This window comes from Hyaena hyaena, unplaced genomic scaffold (genome assembly GCF_003009895.1).
Source record: "Hyaena hyaena isolate Hyena2069 unplaced genomic scaffold, ASM300989v1 scaffold_45, whole genome shotgun sequence".
Classification (NCBI taxonomy): Eukaryota; Metazoa; Chordata; class Mammalia; order Carnivora; family Hyaenidae; genus Hyaena; species Hyaena hyaena.
The window spans coordinates 3,134,938-3,160,825 of NW_024080677.1; the positions used below are offsets into that span (position 1 = coordinate 3,134,938).

The 25,888-nt window shown below is 40.5% G+C and overlaps 1 protein-coding gene across 4 annotated transcripts in view; it reads left to right on the forward strand.

Annotated features, from left to right (window-relative positions):
- ULK4 (unc-51 like kinase 4) overlaps nt 1-25,888 on the forward strand; it is a 567,394-nt gene that overhangs the window by 165,036 nt on the left and 376,470 nt on the right. For all 4 annotated transcript variants that reach the window (XM_039230385.1, XM_039230386.1, XM_039230388.1 and 1 more), the window contains 3 exons: nt 23,538-23,671; nt 25,327-25,448; nt 25,812-25,868. In XM_039230385.1, coding sequence (XP_039086316.1) covers nt 23,538-23,671; nt 25,327-25,448; nt 25,812-25,868 — 313 coding nt within the window. The remainder of the gene's footprint in view (nt 1-23,537; nt 23,672-25,326; nt 25,449-25,811; nt 25,869-25,888) is intronic.

The window sequence follows — 25,888 nt, forward strand, 5'->3', positions numbered from 1 at the left end:
CATCCTCGCCAGCATCTAGAGTTCTCTGATTTGCTCATTTTAGCCACTCTGACTGGCGTGAGGTGGTATCTCAGTGTGGTTTTGATTTGTATTTCCCTGATGAGTAGGGATGCTGAGCATCGTTTCATGTGTCTGTTGGCCATCTGGATGTCCTCTTTGGCGAAGTGTCTGTTCATATCTTCTGCGCATTTCTTCACTGGGTTGTTTGTTTCTCAGGTGTGGAGTTTGGTGTTCCTTATAGATTTTGGGTACAAGCCCTTTATCTGATACGTCATTTGCAACTATCTTTTCCCATTCCGTTGGTTGCCTATTAATTTTATAGATTGTTTTCTTTGCTGTGCAGAAGCTTTTAATCTTGATGAGGTCCCAATAGTTCATTTTTGCTCTTGATTCCCTTGCCTTTAGGGATGTGTCAAGTAAGAAATTGTTGCGGTTGAGGTCAAGGAGGTCTTTTTATCCTCTTAACAGAATCTTTCTCAGAGCATAAGTTTCTAATTTCAATGAGGCCCCCTTTACCAATTTTCCTTTGTTCCTCTCAATATCAAGTCTCAGGTAGGTATCAAAATTGCTAGGTAGGTCCCATAAGATTTTCTTGTGTCCCCCTCCCCCAAAATATTTGTATGCCATACATTTATCATCCATTTTGAGTTAATACCTGTTTAAAGTGTTAAGTTTAGATAGATGTTGGTTTTTTTGTTTCTGTATTTTTTGCCTGTGAATATTTAGTTGCTCTGGCAGTATTTGTTAAAAAAAACTTGTCTTTTCTACATTGAATTGCTTTTGCTCTTTGTCACAAATCAGTTGGGCACATTTGTTTTGGGTGACTCTCATTTTGGGTTCTCTATTCTGTTCCGTTGATTTGTGTGTGTCTTTCCACCAGTACCACAGTGTTTTGATTACTATAGCCATATAGTGAATCTTAATATTGGTAAAGTGATTCCTCCCATTTTTTCTTCTTTGTTCATATTTTAGCTATTTCAGGGCTTATATGCTTTTGCGAATGTTTTGGAACAAGCTTTTTTATGTCAAACTCTTGGTGACATTGTGATAGGAATTGCATCAAACCAATGTATCAGTTTAGGGAGATTGATATATTTAGTCTGTTACCTTCCAATCTATAAACATGGTACATCTCTCCATTTATTTAGGTCCTTTTTGCTTTCTTTCATTAGCATTTTGTAATTTCCAGCATAAAGATTCTATATTTTGTTATTTTTAGAGAGAGAGAGAGAGCGAGCATGTGTGCAAGTGCAAGTGGAGGAGAGGTCAGAGGGGGAGAAAAAGAGAATCTTAAGCAGTCTCCACACTCAGCATAGAGCCTGAGGTGGGACTGGGTCCCCCCACCCTGGAATCATTACCTCAGATGCTTGATCTTAGTGAATGTACCATGGGTGCTTGAAAAGGATGTGAATTCTGCTACTTGTTGGGTGGAGTGTTCTTTTTGTGTAAGTTAGAGTCTCTTGTTTCATTGTGTTGTTTAGATACTTTGTACTCTTAACAGTTTTTGATTTCTAGCAATTACTAAAAGTAGGATAATGACATCTAGAGTTACAATCGTGGGTTTATTTTTCTTTTCGTCTCTACTAATTTTGACTTCATGTATTTGGAGGCTCTGTTGTTTAGTGTGTACATATTTAGGGTTATTATGTCTTTAGGTTCCTCTTTGTCCCTGTAAAGTTTTCTGTGATTTAGGGTCAATGTAACCACTTCTGCCTTTATTTTAAATTGTTTGCATTTTATATGTTTTCACCATTTCCCTTTAAATGTACCTCTATTATTGTATATGAAGTAAGCTTTTTAACAGACAGCATGTTGCTGAATCATAATTTTGTATTTGCCTTGCCAGTTTGTCTTTTAATTAGTGTATGTGGACCATTTTACATTGAAGGCGATTATTGATGTGTTAGGGCTTAAACCTGACTTTCCTTTTTGTTTTTTTAAAAAAAAAAACATGACTTTAAAAAATTGTTTTAAAATCTTCTGTATATTCTCCATATACACAGAATACTTCATCAGATGGAGTTATAATTTTTGCTTCACTCATGAGAAGTAGGTTAGAGGCAGGTGTGTTGTATATAACCCTAATTTTATGCATTCTGATGTCCTTTACTTTTTTGATATTGTTAGCCTGATGTTACAGTTTCCTTTATGTTTAGAGAACTTTCTTAAGCCATTGTTTAAAGTTAGATTTGTTTTAAAAGAACTATTACTTTTCCTTTTTCTGAGATATCTCCATTTCTCCTGCATTCTCAAAGCATATTTGACTGCAGTTAAAATTTTGGTTGCCTTTTTTTTTTTAGTCTCATAAAAGATTCTACTGTTTCCCGTTGTTTCATATGAAAAATCTTTGATTGCAAGTGGTGTTATTAGTGATGGGCCACTTCTTTCTGGGTGTTTTAAAGATATTTTCTTTAGGATTTAGATGTTTAATTATAACTTATCTTTGCTGTGAATTTCCTTGGGTTTCTCCTTCAGTTTGTTTAGTTCTTGCATCTGTAGATTTATTTCTTCAGCTAAATGTGGGTATTTTCCAGGCAATATTTCTTCAAATACTTTTTCAGTTCCATTCTTCCATTCCTCTCCTTCTTGGGACTCTGAGGATACAAATACAGGCATACCTTAGAGACATTGAAGGTTTAGTTCCAGACCACCACAATAAAGCGAATATTGCAATAAAGTGAGTCAAATGAATTTTTTAAAATTTCCCAGTGCATATAAAAGGTATGTTTAAACTGTGCTGTAGTCTATTAAATGTACAGTTGCATTATGTCTAAAAAATAATGTATATAATTTAATTAAAAATACCTTACTGCAGGGGCTCCTGGGTTGCTGAGTTGGTTAAGCATCTGACTCTTGATTTCAGCTCGGGTCATGATCTTGTAGTTTGTGAGTTTAAGCCCCGCGTTGGGCTTTTCATGGACAGTGCAGAGCCTGCTTGGGATTCTCGCTCTCTGCCCTCTCTCTCCCTGCTACATGCTCTCTCTCTCTCAAAATAAATAAACTTAAAAAAAGATTTAAAAATACCTTATTGAAAAAAATGCTAATCATCATCTGAGCTTTCAGTGAGCTGTGATCTTTTGCCAGTAGAGAGAGTCTTCCTCAATGGTGATGGCCACTGACTGATCAGGGTGGTAGTAGTTGCTGAAGGTTTAGGTGACTATCGCAGTTTTTTAAAATAATCCATCAGTGAAGTTTGTCGTATTAATTGACTCTTCCTTTCATGCATGATTCTCTGTAGCATGTGATGCTGTTTGATAGCCTTTTACCCAAGTAGAAATTCTTTCAAAATTGAAGTCCGTTTTCTCAAACCTTGTCACTGTTCTATCAACAAAAGTTTCCATAATATTCTAAATGCTTTGTTGTCCTTTCAGCAGTCATCACAGCATCTTCACCAGGGGAGAGTCCATCTCAGGAAATTGCTTTGTTTGCTCTTCCATAGAAGCAACTCCTCTCCTCATTCCTTAAAGTTTTATCATGAGACTGTGGCAATTCAGATATAATAATAGGCAAAAGTTTGAAATATCGTAAGAAATCACCAAAATGTGACAGAGACACATGTGAGCAAATGCTGTTAGAACAATGGTACTGATAGACCTGATCCACACAAACCTTCAGTTTGTAAAAAGGACAGTATCTGCAAAGCTCAATAAAATGAAGTTTCCTTGTATAAAGTATTTTGTGATTGTTCTACAGGTCACGAGACTGCTTTTTTTTAAAGTCTTTTTTAAATCAGTTTTTCAGATTTTATAAATACAATGAATCTGTCTGTGAGTTCACTGATGATGTTCTCGCCAACCTGCATTCTGTTACTGAGCCCATCCAGTGAGTTTTTTTATATTGGTTATTGTATTTTTCAGCTTTATAATTTACATTTTTATAACTTTTATTTTCCCTGAAATGTTTACTTCTTTCATTGGTTTTAAGAGAATGTGAAGACATTTTGATTATGGTGGCTTTAAAATTCTTAGGAAATCATTCTAGCATGATTCATATTGGTGTTAGCATCTGTTGATTGTCTTTTTTGATTCTAGTTGTGATATTCCTCATTCTTGCTACGATTCATGATGTTTGATTGTATCTTGGATATTTTGCTTGTTATCTTAGGAGACCCCGTCTTCACCCTGCTCTGTGTCAGGAAGTCTTGTTGCATGGGAAGAAATGTGCATCGAGCTCCTCACGGGACCCCATTGACACTAACCTGATGGGGGAATCAGATTGCTGCTTGCTTGTGCTGGTTGGGGAACAGAACAGTTTCCTCCTCAAATGTGGTGATACTGTCCCCTCAGGGCAATGGTAAAGTGGCTGGTTTCCTTGGTCAGGGAGTTGGAGGGTCTGCAGCCTGTTCTTCTCATGGATGCTGCCCCCTGGAGTGTGGTGGTAGTTGGTGGGATCATGTCACTGCTGCCTGCTCCCACCGTGATGGAAGATGAGCTCCCTGTTGGCCTTGCTCACATCTGCCAGCTGGGAAATTGGAGTGGGCCCCTTCTTCTGGGGCTGGTGCCCTGCCTCGCTCCGCTGAGCCGGCAGAGGAGAGAGAGGGTCATGCGCTATTTTCTCTTGGTGTTTTGCCAGAGTGAGGCAGGTATTCTCAGAGTTTCCCTTAGGCCATCTTTTTACTGGTTCTTTGGCTGAGGGAAACAGGCCTTTTCTCTTTTGGGGATAGTTCTGGGTTCACAACATCCACTGCACCCTTTTCCGAGTCCATGAGTAGCAATAAGAAACCGAGGAGACTCACAGTCGTGTCGTTCCTCAAGTCCATTGTTGTCTGGGCAGCTCACCTCCTTTTTTCCATATTTCAGAGTCCTCTTACGCTTGTTCTCTATATTATGTCTAGGCATTTTTAGTCATGAGAGGGAGGATCTGGGAGCAGTGGGGGGTAATTCCATCTTGCCATAATTGGAAATCCAAAGTCACTTTTAAGTATTGCCCATGGAAATACTAATTGGTGCAACTTTTTGGAAAGTAATTTAAAAACATCTATGACTGTTAACAATACATATCACTTTGGTTCTGATAGACTTGCATTTGGTGTTAGAAATAGAGGTATGAGGGGGCGCCTGGGTGGCTTAGTTGGTTAAGCGTCCGACTTTCGCATAGGTCATGATCTCACGGTTCGTGGGTTCGGCCCCGCGTCGGGCTCTGTGCTGACTGCCAGCTCAGAGCCTGGAGCCTGTTTCAGCCTGTAACTCCCTCTCTCTCTGACCCTCCCCTGCTCACGCTGTCTCTCTCTCTCCTAGAAATAAATAAAACATTAAAAAAAAAAAAAAGAAATAGAGGTATGAGTTATTCAGGATGTATGCATGTGGGTGTCCAGTGTAGCCTTGTTTCTAGTGGTTAATATCTGGAAATACAGTTACGATCCATTGATATATATATTTGTCATATATATAATATGTGACAAAGTGAAAGGGCAGAGCTTCATATTAGGAAGTTATTTTTATAAAACAAATAAAAATGGCAAAACTCTTTGATTTGTATAAAATTTATTTTAAAAAGCATTGAAAGATAATACCAAGTTAGTTATCTGAGGAGGGTAGGATAGGGAGATTGTTATTTTTTTTTTTTCATTTTAGCCTTCTTATAATCATTTCACTCCTGTAATTAAAATCTAATAAAAAAATGTTAGCAGTGGGCACCAGGTGATTTTGAAGAATTAAAGGAATCCTTAAGGCAGTCAAAGCTCAAATTTGTTTAGATTTTGTAGACCACATTTAGGAATATGATACTTTCACAAACACATAGGTGGCTGGTCCAGATTATGGAAAATGGTTGGTATTTGTTGCTTTGTGCTTTGCAGCCCAGGTACTATATTCAGTGTATTTAAAATGCCGGGTCAAATATCAAAGTATGCAAAAGGAAGGCAGACTTTACAGAGATATTAAAATTCTCTATGATGAGTTTATATGGGAAATTGTTTCTTCTTCCTTCCTTACTTGTCCCTTGGAACTCCACTAGCAGCTGGAATTCTGAGCTGCCCTTGATGCTGTCCATCTGCCCAAGAACTTGGAACCTCACATCAGGAACCCATGATAACTTTGGCTACATTATGTAGACATTTTTTCCTGCTTACTATCATCACCATTGGCCTTTTATGGATTCAATATCAGCACATTTTCTATGATGTCACCTTTCAAATCTATCTAGCCTGACAGGCAGTGAAAGTGAGCTGTCAGGATCAGATAAAAATTATATGATAGTCCCAAAATGTCCACCTATTTCTCCAAATGGTTTCATATTCCTGTTGAATATGACAGGTGATAAAATAAGGTCTTATGCATCTCCAGTAAATGATAACCGTTTCAGAGGATGAATAGTCTTGTAAGCTCAATTGTATAGGTTTGCTCTGTGAGCCTGAAATGATAGATCACATTTTCCTCAAGGGTTTTTTTTTTTCCCCTTTCCCTATAGCATTGCTGTTAATATGTTAATCAGCAAAATAAAGAAAAAGTTTACTTTGATCATGAAAGATTTTCTTAAAAGAAACATTTATTCTGTGTAATTGGTTAACTGTGTGGGAAAAAATTTTCTCAGCTCATACCATGCAAAAGTCAATTCCAGATGGATTAAAGAATTATAGACTAAAAAGAAACTGTAAACAGCTGGAAGAAAATATGTTTAAACATGGGCAGCAAAAGCTTTTCTGAGTAGAAAAGCAATGAAAGAAACCATAAAAGGAAATACTGGTGGCTTGGCTATATATAGGGTAGAAACTTTTATATTCCCCAAGATTATAAATAAAATTTCATGCCACCAAACCTGTAAATTTTTACAGCATCATATGTAACAAAGAGTTTTAACCCATATACTGTAAAGAGATTCATAAAGATATGAACAGATATTTGGCCTCACATAATCAAAGAAATACAAATTAAAATGATACTATTTCTACCCATCATAATGTCATGTTAAGGAAAAAAACCCCTACCACTATTGTAGACTGAAGGTACAGATCAAAGGACACCTTTTAACCAATTGGTGAAGCTACCTTTTTAAGGACATTTAAAAATGTGTATCAGGAATCTCTATGAATCAGTAGTTTCACTGTTATAAAAAAAACTTGAATCATAGGTTTGTACTTTTCTGAGCATGTCAAGCACCTGAAAGATGAATCCTCAGTGAACCTGCCTTTTCTTGGTTTTCATTAACTTCGGCTCTTACGGAAGTACTCGGAGGCTCTTTACAGAATCCCCTGATTCTGGTTGTCCCTGTCCACATGTAATCATGCCCACTCACTCTTAACCAGTGGAGTAGCCCTCTTGATTCCCCCAAATGGAATTGTTGTTGTGTCCTCCGGGGGGAGCTTTCCTTCCTTGGAACCAACCTAGCAGAGCCTTGGGGTCATGGAGATTGGAAGTAAAAAATCCCGTGAGTGCTGTAAGAGAGAACCAAGTTTTCATTGTGCTGCTTCTCAGGTGGTCCATGCCTGAGTTGTCAGTAGGTCATTCCTACTTTCAATCAAGCCAGGTGCTCCCGAGTAAAGGGGTGTTTGCTGAGATGAGTGAATTTCATGGGCACGAGAACATTCTCACACTTTTTTGCTGTTAATAAGTTCCTGGGTCAGATACAGTATTCTGTTGAATACCATGATGATAAGTAAGGCAGTTCTTAAAGCCGTGCTTAGTGGCACTGGCAGGCGCGTACGGGCACAGAAAGCAAATCTGTATCCAGGATATGTAGCTATTTCACTGAGCAGAGTTTACAGCCTCTTCCATAAACTGACTTGTTGCTAGATGACTGGCTGGTCTCTCCAGGAAATGGGGCCATACTGGCGGCACAGCATGGAATTCTCCCGTTGGCTGAAGTGGTAATATACAGGTCATGGTTGACGAGAACCATTCTTTTTGCTGAGCCCATGCATAGGCTCCACCGTGGCCACTTTGCATGTGGACCCATGGTGCAAGTCCAGGGGTGGCTGGAGAGAGTGGTGACTGACATTTGCAGAACATGTCATCTTGTCTAACCCACTTATTGAGAGCCTACTCTGACATGGATGCCCACTAAAGGTCATTCACATGGTATCGAAATGCCTTCAGGCTTTGTGCCTGTTCAGAGATGTTTACCCACATAACCCTTTCCCAGAATTTCTTGTCATCAGTCTTCATATCTTGTTCTTTCTGTGTCCCTCCTAAGCAGTTAGCCAGTGCCTGTGAATCAGCATGCATCTGCACTTCTGGCTACATCTAAGTTTAAACATAGACTATAACAAAATGTACTTGATTTCTTTTTTGAGGACTCTTGGGATTTGGTTTGTAAACTGCAGCAGTGTCCTTCGACTTGGTACCAGTGTGTTGTACTGAATCATTCAGTAACTGGGCTCAGTGCTTTTCCTCTTCAGTCGCTGGGTCATAAATCTTAATCAGGATCAAGAGAGGGGAGGCAATGCAGAAGAGTGAGTATCAAAGGAATCTTAGTCACCCACGTATACAACTTACCAGTACGTTCTGGGCCTGTCCCAGCTCAGTCTCTTATGTTGATCAGTCTGCTTGGTGGGTTACTGCTCTGCGTGCTCAACCTAGTGGCTTGGTGTATCAGGTTAGTGACTCAGGGAAAGGTAACTCAGATGATGTGATAATTTGATGTCCGTAGTCGTGCGTTCATTCTAAAAAGAGCTTTTTCTCAAAAGAACAGTAATCTGCAGATGAGATGTGGCTTTGCTCTAAAACCCCTTTCTTGGTCCGTTTGAGCTTTTATAGCAAGCTACCAAAGATCGGGTAGCATAACAAATTATAGAAACACAGTTGCAGAGGCTGGATGTCTGACATCGGGGTGCCAGCAGGGGTGGGTGAAGGCCCTCTTACAGTCGCAGACTTTTCCTTTTATCTTCGTGTGGAGAAGGAAGTAGGGAGCTCTGTGAGATCTCTTTTATAAGGGCACTAATTCCACTTGTGAGGGCAGAGCCGTCCTGCAGGTGACCTGATGACTTTCTAACACCATCACATTGCCTGTTAGGATTCCACCATGTGAATTTTGGGGTGAACACCAGCCTTCAGACCATGGTAACCCCACAGATCTGTGTTGTGATTCACTTATTGGTGCTTCCCTGGGGCTCCCTCTCTCACTCTTGTTTGCCACAGACACGCAGAGTATCGCTAGCTCTGCTGGGTCCTATGGCCCGAGTGACAGAGGAGCTCACGCTGTGGATGGAACTGGCAGCAGAGCCCCTCTTCACTCCAACTCCATTCAAAACTCGCAAGTCTTTAAATGGGTTCCTCAGAAAATGAGTCAAAAGGAACACATTCATAGGTGGTATATAGTGTTTCCCAAGTTTACAAAAGCCCACTTATTTGTCATAGTCAGTAGAAGATCTAATAACTTGTTTTTGACCTGGAGGGTTGTCCCAGTGTGCTGTAGATCAGTCTCAGAAACTTGTGCTGAGGGCTAGTGAGGCCATGGATTTTCATGGGATTTATCCATTTCTCACAGGTCTTACTAAGTCACCTGAAGTACTTGCTGCTAACTGTTCCTCAGTTCCAGTCAGCTTAATGTCAACAAGGTAGCCTGCAAATGTGGTACTGGGTGGTGATCTAGCTTTTTGCACACTGTTTTATGGCCGTGAGCAGGATTGGTGGCATAAGTCATAGGCAAGGTTGTGAACCTTTACTGTGTCCCCTAATGAGTAAAAGTAAACACATTCTGGTGGTTCTTCCAGAATGATACAGAGTGAAAAAGCCTTTATCAGGTCAACAACAACTCTGATTGGCAGGGCTGTGTTGATTCGCTCCAGCAGGGATACTAAATCTTAAATCACAGCTGCAGTTAGAGTCACAGCCTGCTCATATTTTGGATAACATACACTCATTCAAGATCTATCATTTTCTTTCCCTTTTTAAAAAAATGTTTCATTTATTTTGAGAGAGCAGTTGTGTGTGAGTGGGGGAGGGGCAGAGAGAGAGAGGGAACGAGAGAATCCCAAGCAGACATAGCTGACAGTGCAGAACCCCACATGGGGCTCGGTCTCACAAATGCTGAGATCATGACCTGAGTCGCTTAGCTGAGTGAGCCACCCAGGTGCCCCAAGATCTATCATTTTCTAAGATTTTGCACAGGTCAAGTGGATAGTTTAAATGGGGACATCGTAGATTTTATCACCCCTGCAACCTTTCCATCTTTTGTTACTGGTATGATTTCTGCGATTTGGTTTTCTGTTGGTATGGGTTACTGTCTTGTTAGGGGACATGCCAGATCCTGCCATTTATCCCTTCTGATCATAGTAGCTCTCACTGTAAAGACAAGATAGCCAGTTAATGAATTCTGCCAGTTGCTAAGTATGTCTATTCCAGTTACAAATTCAGAAACTGAAGAGACAACCGCTGAGTAGGTTTGTAGATATGCTTAGTGAATGCAATTTGAATTTGGGCCAAAACTCCATTTATCACCTAACTACCCTAAGCTGAGAGACAATAGCTTTAATTACAGAAATTTTATATTGGATGATGAATTTTCTGAGGATTCTGACAAGTTGGAAGAGAAGAATAGTGCATCTACTATTTAAAGTACCAATTTCTGTTGTATGGAGAAAAAACAGTTGTAAGTTAAAGAATGTACAGTAGGTAGATAAAAATGGGCTTCATGGGGCGCCTGGGTAGCTCAGTCAGTTAGGCGTCTGACTTCAGCTCAGGTCATGATCTCACAGTTTGTGAGTTCGAGCCCGGCGTTGGGCTCCGTGCTTACAACTCAGAGCCTGGAGTCCACGTTGGATTCTGTGTCTCCCCTTCTCTCTGCCCCTCCTCTCTTCATGCTCTGTCTCTCTCTGTTTCTCAATAATAAATAGATGTTAAAATCTTTTTTAAAAATGGGATTTGCATGTAGTGAAGCAAGAAAAGTGTGGTGTTTTGGTTCTCTGGAAATAGCATATGGCCACAAGAAGGAAGCAGTTGAGACGTCTAGGATGAATCCAAATGGGATAGATATCTCCACTGGCATCATACTGCAATAGTGTGGGAAGATCAGCAGAAACAGACAGCTGGAATAGTCCATGTATTGGTACAGTGAGCTCAGCAGCATGTTAAGGGAGTGAAGCTGTCCTGGGGGGGGGTGTCATGGGGGACAGCAGTGAGGGCATCTTCAGGGAAGGGCACAGAATAAGTTGAAGCAAAGAGTGTGGCTTCTCTATGTTTAAAGCCAATGAAATTGCCTTCCCATGGTGAGTGCGTGTGCCATTCTCTTGGCAATAGACTAGGGAAATTGTGTCTCTTGTTTACAGCATTTCCAGATAGCTGTTCTTCTTTTCTCGAGTTCCTTTCTGTTTCTTCTCTTACCTGCACATGTGTAACTTGTAATTGCCTCTCTGGCTTACTCCCTTCCTCATCTTCCATGCCACTACCAGATTAATATTCTGTAATATTTTCATCAAGTCATTCCTTTCTTTTAAAAAATTTCCTTCCTGGGGCGCCTGGGTGGCTCAGTCGGTTAAAGCATCCGACTTTGGCTCAGGTCATGATCTCGCGGTTTGTGGGTTTGAGCCCTGTGTCGGGCTCTGGCTGACGGCAAGCTCGGAGCCTGGAGCCTGTTTTGGATTCTGTGTCTCCCTCTCTCTCTCTGACCCTTCCCTGCTCATGCTGTTTCTCTCTCAGAAATTAAAAAAAAAAAAAAAAAAAAAATCCCTTCCTGCAATTCTCTTGTGTTTCATCTCCTTTAAGAGTTCCCTCTCCTTTAAGAGTTCATAGGGTTGAGAAGCTCACCTCTCCTGTTCAGTGCCTAAGTCTATAAACCTGTCTTATTTCCCTCTCATTTAGAGCTTAGTGTGTTTCCTGGATTCTCTCTACTTCCCGGACAGGGTGTTCCGTCCTATGTACTTGGGCCTTCCCTCAGCGTGTTTATATGTACACCACCATCTTCAGGAAATTCTTTGAAAGTTCTGGCTGTGAATGGTACAGTTCCTAATTTTAGGACTAACGTGGATTTGCTGTGGGAAGATGCAAAAATAGGAAGTAAAATGCTTGGGTTCCCACTGCCAGCTGGACCCAGAATTTACCTTTGTACGTATAGGGCTCATGGTAGAACTTAACATACAGTCCTTGCTTTCTTTCCACCTCAGTCCCTTAGCTGGTTCTCTTCTGCTTCATGCTGGGCCTTCCCTGTTTCCTGATTACCATTGTTCTGAGGTGATTTCATCTAATCCAGTGGCTTCAAAACCGTCGGTTGGCTGATACGTACCTATATGACTTCTTCCCACTCCAGGCTTCTGTGATCTCCACACGTTCAGTGGCAGGCCCAGGAGGAATCTTCAGGTTAACATAGACCAACCAGGTCTGCTTTCTGACTCCATCTCAACTTCCAGACTCCGTCTCAATAACGCCCAAAGTGTTCAGTAGTATTCTTCATCAAGTCGTTAGGCCCCAGACCTCTTAGTAACCCATTTTGTTGTTCTCATCACTCAATCCCATTTCATCAGCAAGTCATATTGAGTCTTCCTCCAAAAGATGCTTACCTGCCCATTTATCTACTCCTTTCCATCAAAGCCACCCCTACCCTAGTGCCAGTCAGTAGCACCTCTCCTTGCCTATGATGCTCGCCTGCTAACTGGTTTGTCTGCTCCTACTCTTTCATCCCACCCCCCACCCTCCACAATTAATTTCTCATACAAAAGCTAGAATAATCCGATGAAAACATCTTGGGGTTAGGCAAATCCAAGGCGATTTTGATTATAACACAAAAGCCCAAGTTTTCAATGGTAGGTTCAAAAAGGCTTGTTGAGACCATGGTGAATATATATATATGTATGTGTATTTGTACACACACACACAAACAAACACACACACACGTATGTATGTATATGAATTTGATGAAGTAGACAAATATCTACCTGTAACTCTAAATATTTAACTTGTACTTAAATATGTGGTTACACATATGTACTTATAATTACATATATAAAATAATGTACTGGTTTAGAAATTTTTCTCATTCTTGACATTTCGTAAAATAGATTTATTTCAACACTCCACATGCATCTTAAACTGCTTTATGGAAGTGTCACCATAGCATGTTTGACATCAGTTCCTTGAGTTTCTTCCACATCGTCTGACACAGTATTCCAGGGAGTATCATCTTCTCTTCCATTTAAATTGTTTTAGCGACAGCTCTTTTTGCTCTGAAGAATGATGTTGTCACTGACAGTTCTCTAGGAACCACCCTGTTCTTGTATAACAGTAGACAATTGCTTATGCATTTTTCCTGTGCTTATTTGTACTTTATGTAATTTGGTGTGATTATTAAATCAATATATATTTTATTCAACCTGTTTCTTTTTTGCTTTGCTTATAGTAGGAAAGTTTGTCTGAATAACCTAACTTGCCTTTACTGGCAACCAGAAGTCCATTGTCTTCTTCCTCCCTCCCTCCATCCCTCCCTCCCATCCATTTATCCATCCATCCATGCTTGTTTATTTTTGAGAGAGAGAGAGAGAGAGAGAGCGAGAGCACACAAGCAGAGGGGGGACAGAGAGAGAGAGAGGGAGACACAGAAGTGGAAGCACACTCTTGGCTCTGAGCTGTCAGCACAGAGCCCAGTGTGGGGCTTGAACCCATGAATTATGAGATCATGATCTGAGCTGAAGTCAGCCACTTAACTGTATGAGCCACCGAGGCACCGCCACTGTCTTCTTTCTTGAAGTACTTCCTACTTGGCATCCAGAATATGTTTTTTGGTTTTCTTCATCCTTCACTAATCAATTCTTGATCAGTTTCCTTTGCTGGTCCTTTGTTATGATCCAGACTGTGGTAGTCCAGTGGCTCACTCTTTGGACATTCCCTCCTGAGGCAATCTCATTAGTTTAATGGCCTTATGTACCATCTGTGCATGATCACTGTCAGATCAGTGTCGTCAGCCTCGACCTTACCTCTGAACTCAGACTCACCTGTCAGCTGCCAAAATGATATCTACACTAAGTTGTCTAAAAAAGGACTTTCTACACCAGACTTGCTATTCTATTGGTCTGTACCTCTCTCAACAAATGGCAGCTCTGTTCTTCCAGTTGTTTAATTACATTAAACAACTTTAATGTAATTGGCTTTTCTCTTTCACATTTCACATCTCATCAATAGCAAGTCTAATTATTTGTACCTTACATAAGAAATCTAGAATTTCATCAATTGACACCATTTATGCACTGTCATCCCAAGCCAAAGCCACCACTGTTTCTCACCTGAACTATTATAGTTGCCTCTTAACTGGGATTTCTTCTTATGTTTGTATAATCTCTCCTCCTCACAGTATCCACAGTGCTGCTTTTAGCCCCACAAATCAGATCATGCCATTCCTTCTCATTGAGAGTGAAATTCAAGATTCTTACCAAGGCCTATAATGTCTTACGATGTTTGGAGCCTCTTTCCCTGGTCTTTTCTTTCACTGTGCCCCAGCCACACGAGAATGCAGCAAGCATGTGCTTGCCTTCTGGGTGTTTGCATGTGCCTTCCCAACGGCCTGAAACATTTTGCCCTGCCTTCCACTTTGCTTGTTTCTTCACTCCTTCTGCTCTCTGCTTCAATGTCATCCTGTAAGAAATGCCTTCTCTGACAAGTGACTGTCTTACTTTTCCTTAACTTTCCATATAGGATTTTATTACCAGCTAAATTATTTTGTAGTTACTTATTTGTTAATTGTCTATCCTTTTCCCACTTAAACGTACATTCCACGAGGCATATCCCCATCAACTAGAAAAATGCTAGTATGTAATAGACACTGTAAGTACTGAATGGATAAATGAATATCATCACCCTTGTACCCATCGAGTTCATTGTAGTAAAGGCATTACACTGATGTCAGTACAGGAGACATGAACAAGTTTAGGACATGACAGGCTTGGCCACAGAAGCTTGGCAGTGGCAGGAGGCCCGGCAGAAGGCAGATGAGGGAAGCATGATGGTGGATGTGTGTGGAATGAGCACCAGGATTCCTATGGAGATGGGAGTAAATTGTGGTCAGATTAGTGGGAATGAATCACAGAGGTAAATTGGGGGGGAGGGGTGTGGCAGGCAGTAGATTGGGAAACAGGCATATCCTGGGCAGAAATAATTCTATTAGGGGTGCCTGAGTGCCTCAGTCGGTTAAGTATTCGACTTCAGGTCAGGCCATAATTATAGTTTGAGTTTGAGTCCCATATCAGGCTTTGTGCTGACATCTCAGAGCCTGGAGCCTGCTTCGGGTCCCGTGTTTTCCCCTCTCTCTGACCCGGCCCCTCTTGTGCGCTCTCTCTTTCTCTCTCTCTCTCTCAAAAATAAACATTAAAAAAATTTGAAAGATTATATTAAGAGGAATAATTGTATTAAAGGTAATGGGGGAGGAGAAGAGGAGTGGATCTCATTTATTTGTGGTTTACTTGGAGTACGGTTCAGATTGTTGATCTTTTTTTAAAAAATTCTTAAATGTTTTATTTATTTCTGAGAGAGAGAGAGAGACAGCATGAACAGGGGAGGGTCAGAGAGAGAGAGAGAGAGACACACACAGAATCTGAAGCAGGCTCCAGGCTCTGAGCTGGCTATCAGCACAGAGCCCGATGCGGGGCTCGAACCCACACACCGTGAGATCATGACCTGAGCTGAAGTCGGACGCTTAACCGACTGAGCCACACAGGTGCCCCCAGACTGTTGATCTTTTTAACTTGTTTTCTTTGTAGAAGGCTAAGAAAGATCATTTGCAGTTTTGCTGTAGAGCAAATGTAAAGTGTTTATGGACACTACACTCAAATGTTTCTACATTTTATTTTCTTCATAGAATGAGAATTCTTTTAGGAGCTAATGTTCCCTTGTCAGTAAAGTCAGTCTATCCTGGTATGGCCTATATAAACACATCCTGTGATGGAAAGGCTCTGGGGAGAGTGCAAAGAAATGGAGCATCGTTCTAGAGTTAGTCTGATATTGTTATAGGTCCCATCAGCCTTTTATTTCTCCCTGCAGAGATAATGGACATTTTCTTATGTGTTATAAGTCTGTGCTTGTGTGTGGAAATATTTTTGCCCAGCAAATATTTCAGGCTATGGTAATTAGCATATTATTAAATTTTGTAGCATGATTTAAATCTAAGGAAAAGTTAACTCCTTATAGACAGTGTTAATTTGCTCTGTTTATACTTTGTGAATTTTGGCAGAATTTCTTTTGGGTCTCCTGATTTCCAATAGGCAAACATTTCTATTTTCTCTGTTCTCTGTTTCTGTAATACCTGTTACTTATATAAAGGATTTCCTGGAACAGGAAAGAAGCCCACTTTTGAATCATCTCAGTCTCTGCTTGGATTCAGGTGATCCAGGCTGATTGCTACCCCAACTGCCTTCCAGAAGCAAATGTAAATCCTGTCTGGAGAAGTCTAACCCTAGGCCTCAAAAAATTCTTCTAGTTTTCCTGTATAGAGCCTAACACTGAATAGAAAGTAATCAGGACTGTGAGGAGATAAGATGATATGACAAAAATAAAAATAAAAAACAAGATAACAATATCCACAGAGGATACAGAAAATGGACCTCTCAGATGTTGACCTTAAAATAATTAGATCAGTATGTTCAAGGACTTTGAAAGAGGGAAAATTTCCATAGAGGTCTAGATCTATAAAAACAAGCCAAATGGAGATTCCACGACTGAAACATACAATAACTGAAAGTGGAAGCTCAGTGGATTGGGTTAAGAGCAGATTAGACACACCTGAATAGAGAATTAATCTTCTGAAGTGAGGTGGGATCAGAATAGAGACGTATGAGGATGGAAAACATGGAGAGTTGGGGAGGACAAGTAGGAAATGGTTTTTACAATAGAAGGTGCTGGATCATTTTGGATATCAGTATAGAGAACCTGTATTAAGTAATACTGCACAAAAAGTCAATCCAGGTAGATTGCATGTTTAACTATAAAAATGTTATTTGAACAATAAAGCTTCTAGTAGGTAACAAATAAAAATATCTTCATGACCTTGGAGTAGACCAAGATTTTTTAAATAGGACACAAAAGCACTATTATAAAGGACAATATTGATAGATTGGATCACCTTAAAATTAGGAACTTCTGTTTATCAAAAGGCATCATTAAGAGAAAAACAAGATAATACAGGAAGGTATTTGTTATACATATAATCAACAGTGGGCTTTTAAGTAGACTACCTAAAGAACTGAAAGCTGATAACTCAGTAGAAAAATGAGCACAAGACTTGAACATACATTTCACAAAGTTCTCTCCAAGTGGCCATTTAACACACCAAAAAATACATAGCCTTATTAATCATCAGGAGCATTCCATTTGACTGTGATGAGATACCAATGGGTACCCACCAGAATGGCTATAGTTATAAAGCCTGATAATGCAGATTTTGGCAAAAATGTAGAGAAACTATATTTTTTATATCTGCCTGTTGGAATGTAAATTGTCTTAATCACTTTGGAAAACTGATATCAACAGTGTCTACTAAACTGAATCTAAGAATGCTTTGTGATTCAGTATTTTCACTTGCAAGTATATGCCCAACAGAAATGTTTATGTGTACCAAGCATAAGGTATGCTTAGCACTGTTTGTAAGTGGAAACAGCCTCAGCATCCATCAGTAATGACTACATTGTGGTATACCCACATAGCAGGACATTATACAGCAATGAAAAAGAGCTTGGATGAATATCACCAAATATGAAGTCATGCAAAACCATGCCTGTGGATAAGTGGTAAGGTTTGGTCTGGTCATGATTAAGATTTGAAGGAATGACAACCTGTTCTAGAATTTCTCAGTGCATGGATGAATCTTGTTGCCTTTGAGTTTCATCCTAAGATTATCTGTATATGCATTTTTTATGTGAACTTTAGCATTAGTATATCTAGTATGTTTGTCTTGGGCCAGTTTTGCTAAAGGGCATTCTAGTCGTCAGCTGGAGGGCAGGAACCTGGCTGCCAGAATCCTGGGGGCCTGCTGCTTCCAGCCCCTGTGGGAATTCCCTTAGACTCCCCCTGTTTGCCCTTTGATAGTGGTTTCTGTCTCCCAGTCTAGAAACTTTCTGTTTGACTTTCTCTAGAAAATAAATCTCCAGACTTCAACGTCTGCCTGGGTACAAGTTCAGTGGCAGTCACCTAGATTCACTGGGAAGAGGAGGTAATCTAGGGATCAACTGCTTTTTATTCAGATTTCACCATGTATTTGTTATTTTACCCTTTCTCTGTCACACTTAGTTTTAGAAATACCTTTTTAGTCCAGGCGAGTGGTTATTCTTACCCATTAAGAATAATGGATTTGGATTCCTTCCCAGTCCATGTGATAAGTCAGTTTCCAATGAATTGAGGACTTTAATGTGAAAGACAAAAGGAAGGGTAAAAGGAAAGCTCTAGACCATATAAGTAATGCCTACAAGTCACTAACAAAAGATCAAATACTGAAAACAAAAGACCTGAACAGATATTTCACAAAAGAGGAAATATGAACAAAGAAATACAAAAATATGCTTACCATATTAACAGTGAGGAAAATTCAAACAAAGACCACAACATACAGAGGAGTAAAGATGAAATCTGCCACTAGTAGATATCGATGATGAGCTTGTTGCTTGGAACTTATACCTAGTTGCTGGGAGTGCATTGAGATGCAGTTGGGCAGTGATGCGATAGTGGAACATTTGTGGTTCCACTGCTATGGGTGCACCTCAGCAGCTCTTGGACCTGTACCTCAGGAGACCAATGCAGCGGCTTTCACAGCAGTTTCAAAGCAATATACGTCTAGTGAGCTAATATTTATTCAACACTTATTTCATGTCGGGAACTGTGCTCAGTAGTAGAAAGATGTGGTGAGCAAAATCAGATACTGTTCTTGCTGTAAGGTACTTTTAAATTTCCTGGATGACAAATATTATCAGATAATCAGAAGACACGAATAGACACTTTTCCAAAGAAGACATCCAGATGGCCAACAGACACATGAAAAGATGCTCAACATCACTCATCATTAGGAGAATACAAATCAAAACCACACTGAGAAACCACCTAACAGTAGTCAGAGTGACTAAAATGAACAACTCAGGAAACAACAGATGCCGACGAGGATGTGCAGAAACGGGAACCCTCTTGCACTGTTGAGGGGGATGCAAACTGGTGCAGCTGGTCTGGAAAACAGTACGGAGGTTCCTCAAAAAATTAGAACTACCCTACGACCCAGCAGTAGCACTACTAGGAACTTATCCAAAGGATACAGGGTGCTGATTCATAGGGGCACATACACCCTGATGTTTATAGCAGCCCTTTCAACAATAGCCAAGTTATGGAAAGAGCCTAAATGTCCATTGACTGATGAATGGATAAAAAAAAAAAATGTGGGTTATATATACAATGGAATTCTACTTGGCAGTGAGAAAGAATGAAATCCTGCCATTTACAGCAACGTGGATGGAACTGGAGGGTATTAAACTAAGTGAAGTAAAGCAGTCAGAGAAAAACAGATATCATATGTTTTCACTCATGGGATGTTTTACTTGAGAAACTTAACAGAAGGGAAGGGGAAAGGAAGGGAAGGGGAAAAATAGTTACAGAGAGGAAGGGAGGCAAACCATAAGAGACTCTTAAATATAGAGAACAAACTGAGAGTGGCTGGGGGCACGGGGAAGAGGGGAAAAGGGAGATGGGCATTGAGGAGAGCACTTGTTGGGATGAGCACTGGATGTTATATATAAGCGATGTATCATGGGAATCTACCCCCCAAACCAAGAACACACTGTATACACTGTATGTTGGCCAATTTGATAATAAATTATATTTTAAAAAGATAATAAAAATATTATAAAATTGTACTTGGGTAAGGGCTTTAATGTATTCTCTGGTATGAGACTGTATCATTGACAGATTGAATTTAAGTAGGTGATCATTGCAGTGAATGATGAAATATATGTAGGAGTTGACTGGCAAGGAATGAAGAGAAGAGCCATGTAGTTAGAGAGGCAATACCTTGTTGCTGGGGAACGGGAGAGAGACTAAAAGAGGTAAGTTTAACTGGAGGGGAAGAAATCAAGCCAATTGGAGGTGTAGATGGGAGCCAGACTCTGGAAGCCTTGATGGTCATGATAGGGAGTTTTAAGAACTCACATGTTAAGGATATTGGGATTCCATTGAAAGTTTTTAAGCACAGGGACAACTTGATGGACAAGATCCACATACATATGGGATATGTAGAGTTAGAATGACAGGGTAGGACATAGACTAGCTAGGAGTCTGTCTTAGTTGAGAAGGGAGTATGGAAGCTTGCACTTGATTGGGAGTGGAAAAGTGTAACGGTTTGGGGAGCATTTAATGATTGACTTGGTGTGAGAAGAGGAAGGGAGGTGATAAGGATGATTCAAAGGTTTCTGATTTGTTTAATAGGGTGGGAGTGATGGCATACAATGGGATATTTTACTCTGAAAGACAACCAGATTTGTTGGGATGATAATTATATTTAGCTGGGATATGTAGATTTTGAAATGCCTTTGAGACAGACAAAAGTAGATGTTGAGTCAGAGTGGAATATGTAGATCTATAGCTTAGCGACCAGGTTTGGGCTGCAGATAACGTAATTAGAAAACCTTTGTGTATATAGTGGTAAATCAAATCATTGGTGGCGGTGAGATGGTGTGGGTCAAATGGTAGTAAGAAAAGAGCAGTGGACCTAGAACTGAGTCTTGATAAACTTGAGCATTTAGGATAAATGACACTGGGGCGCCTGGGGGCTCAGGTCCCCCCACCCCTCCGAAGCAACCGACTTCAGTTCAGGTCGTGATCTCACAGTCACGATAGCTAGCTCAGAGCCTGGAGCCTGCTTCATATTCTGTATCTCCCTCTCTCTCTGACCCTCCCCTGCTCACGCTGTGTCTCTCTCTCTCAGAAATTTAAAAAAAAAAATAAATAAACTACACAGAGAAGGGCCAACTAAAGAAGCTGAAGAAGAAAACTAGAAATGTGTGGTGTCATGATGTATAGAAGAGCAGGAGTGGCGACAGTATGAAACGTTGCTGACAGGCACCTGCTGGATTTGATGTCACGGATGTTGTCAGTGACCTTCAAGCAGGTGATAGGTGTGAGTCAGACTGGGGTGGGTTGAGGAACAAGTAAGAGGAACTTTGGAGGTGCTAGGTATAGATATCTCTTTCAAGACTCTCCCCTCCCCCCCTTTTTTTTTGAGAGAGAGAGCGAGCGAGCACACGTGTGAGTGAGAGAGGGCAGAAGGAGAGAAAGAGAAACTCTTAAGCCCAGCACAGAGCCCAAAGTGAAATCAAGGGTTGGATACCTAACTGACTGAGCCACCCAAGTACCTTGCCATCTAGGTTTGATGACGGGAAGGAGAGAGACAATGAAGAAGTTGTTAGAAGAACATGAAAAGTATTTTTGTTAAATGGGAGAGGGTGATATATAAAAGGGAAAATGAGTAATTGGCAGTTTTAAGGTTGTGAGAAGGTGGAAGGGAAGGAGACGTGGGTCCATAGCTGTGACAGGAGGAAAAGCAGCGAGGCTGGGACGCACAGTAGGCGCGCGTGTTGAGAATTTGGAACAAGAGTTCCTTCATGATACTTTCTGTTTGCTCTTATGAGAGGGTGGGCACTTGGAGGTTTGAAGAGAAGAAAAGTTTGAAAACAGACTGGTAATACATGGACTAATGAGATATAGTCAGATTGCAGGTACTGCTCTGGGCCGCTCATTATTGGTGTCACGCATTTATGGCGGAGTTCAGCTTCAGCAGCCTTCTCTACAGGCATCCAGAAAGCAAATCATTGGATTCACACAGAGTCCATTTGGCTAGATGGGTGCAAAGATAAGAAAAGGGGCAGGAGTGTAATGAAATGATAGATGATGGGAGATAATGAAGCAGGAGATAGGTGAAGAAAAGAAAAGGCTGATGGATTGGCAGAAATTGTCATAGATTCAATTAAGAGAAGTTTCCCCAAAGTTGAGGAACCATCACAGTGGAAGAACATGCAAGGAGGGTCAAGAGCAGATAATGGTTAGAGGGTGTGTTTGAAGTACTCATCTTGGAAGAGATGCTGTAATCTTTCATTATGGAAAAGCTGTTCAGCAGATGGTGAGGCTGGGCAGGGAGAAGTCAGGCAACCCATCTTGGGATGCAGAAAAGGAAGATGCGTTTCCACGTCCCTAGTATTTTCAGGTCCTTCTCCTTAGATTGGGCTGAGGGAACAGTGCCGGCTAATCAAGAGGTCCTTGGAGTTGCTGCTCTGGTCTTGGAAGCTCCCAGCCGCAACAATAGTGTGTGATGCCATCCATCCCTGGGAGCTCCTGGCTGGCTGACAGGCTGCCCCCAGTCATTGTATCACATGTCATGAAGCTCTTAGCTTCCACTTATCCTCTCATTTCTGTGGTTTACTCATCATCAAGAAGTTACGTGCTCTGAATTCTTTAAGTAGTAGTGATACATTTTTGCCAACTTAACCACTATTTTTCCTGCATTTTGACTAATGCCATGTATTTGTTAGAGTGTGGCCTGCACTGTGATCAGTGACTCGAAAGGAGGATCCTAAATGGCTGATGGAAACAAACTTTTGATTTGGTGTCGTCTGCGTGTGTTCACTACTAGAGCTCTAAATAATAGCAGAAAGGCAAAAAGCATGACTAAATCTATGAAGAGAGCCCCATAAATGCTAAGCGTTAAGATATCGGTATACTTATAAGTGTTATGTACAAAACCACCTTTTCCCAGTTGACAGTAGGAGTTGGTGGAAGTTCTCTCTGGGAAGTAGAAGTTGGGTGAGATTAGTAGGGACAGTGAGCTGGGAAGAGAGATGAGGGCATTGGGAGATGTAAAGAGGTTTTCACATGATGAAATCCATGAACTCACTGCCCTTTTGGGAGTTGAGGGGAATGGACCTGGGAAGGTGCCTAGTGGGCCCAGCAAAGAGGGTGAAATAAGAGCCTACACCCTCCATATCTAGAATGATGGTCCAGTATGTTCCCTGGGTCTGGGCTGGGCACAGTTGGTCAGAGATTGATGTTTACTGAATGCCAGTGGGTTGCATAAGTCATATGTTTTGTTAAAAGGCAGGTATCATAAAAAGAGGGGACAAAGGGACATGTGAACTCCAGATGTTTAGATATAGCGTCTCTCTCCGTATCACCCAGTGTTGAAATGAAACTTTTTCTTTGGGTTCATGTACACAGTTTACTGAAGGAGCTGGAATTCATGTGACTTGCCTGAGGTCCCAAGCAAGTTTAGTACTAATGACCAACACAAGCACAGACAACTTGTTTTCCTTTGAACCTTTGAAACTCCAAGAGCTCTCCTCTGCCCAGATGCCTTTTTCTGCCTTTCATCCATCATCTGAAGAATGTGGTTTTTTCTTCATGGGCCAAAGCTAAATGAAACCAGGGCGTTGTTTTGTAATACACTGGCAGATATATTCAAAGTTGCCTTCTTTCTTTCCACATAACTGTGTAGATTTTTCTAAGGCAAAAAACAGACTGCGCCTGGCAACTTGCTACAAATCTAAATGTCAGCATGATGGGGACCGTGCCCCCCCAGAAACATTTGCCTTGGTGGTGTTTTCTGATAGATGCTATCAACTGTTTTATCATGAGAGGTAATCTTTTGCACTCTCCCGTATGTAGACTGGTGATGTACATCGAGAGAGACAGCAGAAAGACCACTCCAGGCAAGGAACAGCAAGGCAGCAATGAATACCTGTCCAGGTGCCTGGACCTTCTCATCTGTCACATTGTGCATGAGCTGCCGCGGATCCTGGGTAAATTGGAGTCTTCCCCTCAGGCCCCTGGCCGCTCCCCTTTCTGCACTTGGGGTTTTCTGCACTTGGTCTCTTTTTTATTCTTGCTTCTCACTTACCACAGGAAAGAGCACTGACACCTTTTCTTGAATGTGTAGTTTCAAGATTTGAACTCAAGATTTGCTTTACCTATTTTCACAGTTATTTTGCATCAGTGACATGATTGAGGCAACGAGCAGACCAAAGGTTACACTGAGGTGTCATTTATGGTAAACTGGCAATATCAGAAAATAAACATGAGAAAAGCATTGCAAGAGCTTAAAATTGGACTTAATTTTTTTTTTTTTAGGTTAAGATTTTTCAAGATCTCTCTCTGATTCTGAAGAAAAGATTTTTTTCTTTCGGATTACAGCCACACATTTATTTGCTGTTAAGAGAATTTTAAAAATGCATAAGGATTAGCGTTTAATATTATAGAATTTTGATATTAAAATGCAAAGTTTGAAAATTTCTTTGGTTTGAAAAACTTTAAATGAAAATAATGATTTGCAAAAGATGTTTTTTCTGGCTAATCTGTTATTTCATTATAATTTGGAGAAATGAAAGTAATCTAAGCAATGTATACGTTTAGCTTAAATCCCATTCCATGCTTTTCCAGCAGATGTAGCTATACACCAGAAATATTTAAAATGTTACGGCAAAAGATATTTAGACTCAGAAATTCAAAGTATTAAATCAGAATAATGAAAATATCTTCAAGGCTGATTAATGATATCTTTTTGCTCCTTACTAATACTTTGAGAGATGTGTTTGGTTGTTAATGACTGAAAATAGAGCATTTCAAATAAGTTTTGGATTAGAACCTTTTAAAGTTTAACCCGAAGTTGACAGTCTGGTCAATTGGTAGTTGAGTTTCTTAGTGCCAGACTCATCCTGTCTCAGGGTGCGATGGTAAGATTCAGATGTCCACAGTGTAAGTTCTTTTTATTATCGGACTTATCATCCAGTGAGAAGTTTTAGGAATTGACCTTTTTTTTTTTTTTTTTTTTACTTCCATCCTATTTTATTATTAAAGATTGCAAACTATCATCTGCTCACTTAAAATGAAAAGATTTTTGAATGTTTATTTTTTTGAAAGAGAGAGACACAGAGCATGAGCAGGGGAGGAGCAGAGAGAGAGAGACACACACAGAATCTGACACAGGCTCCAGGCTCTGAGCTGTCAGCACAGAGCTTGACACAAGGCTCAAACTCACAAACGGTGAGATCATGACCTGAGCTGAAGTCGGATGCTCACTCAACTGAGCCACCTAGGTGCCCCTGTTCACTTATAGTTTTTTAAATAACATTTTTCCTGTTTACAGAAGTAAGAAGTGCTCATGGTTAAAATTTAGAAAAGATTAAAAAAGGAAGAAAAATAATATATAAAACCAATACCATAAGTTTTACTTACAATTGCTAGATGAAAGATGAAGCTTTTATCCATTCTATCTCCAGAGGCTACAGCTTTCTGTTATAATCTCAGTATTTGTGAATAAAATAGCACAGCCCCTACTCACGTCTTTATTTAGAGATTAATTACTGCAATAACCCCAGTAGTGTTCTGGCAATGACCAGTGGTCCCTAAGTATCTGTGGTCTGTAACCTTCATGCATGATCCTGGATGTGCTTTGCAGGTGACATTCTTAACGCCTTGGCCAATGTTTCTGGTCGTAAACACCCATCAACAGTCCAAGCGAAACAGCTGAAGATGTGTCTACCCCTGATGCCTATAGTGCTTCACCTCGTAACTTCTCAGGTACTGTCTTATTAGGAAAAAACCAAAATATTAAAAATGTGACTCCCATCTTGGTAAACTGGAACTTAGAAACATCAAATCAGCGGCACCTGAGTGGCTGAGCTGGTTAAGCCTCCGACTTCAGCTCAGGTCACGATCTAGCAGTTTGTGAGTTCGAGCCCCACATCAGGCTCTGTGGTGCCAGCAGGGAACCTGCTTCTGATCATCGGTCCTCCTCTCTGTCTGCACCTCCCCCACTTGTGCTCTCTCTCTCTCTCAAAAATAAAATAAAATAAAGAAACATTAAATCAGACAAAATATTTTTCATTTTTTTTCTAATACACGGCTTTCAGAATTTAATCTATGGAAACTTTCGTCACACAGGTATTTCGACCTCAAGTTGTGACGGAAGAGTTCCTTTTCAGTTATGGAACGATTCTTGTGAGTAACACTGAATTTTT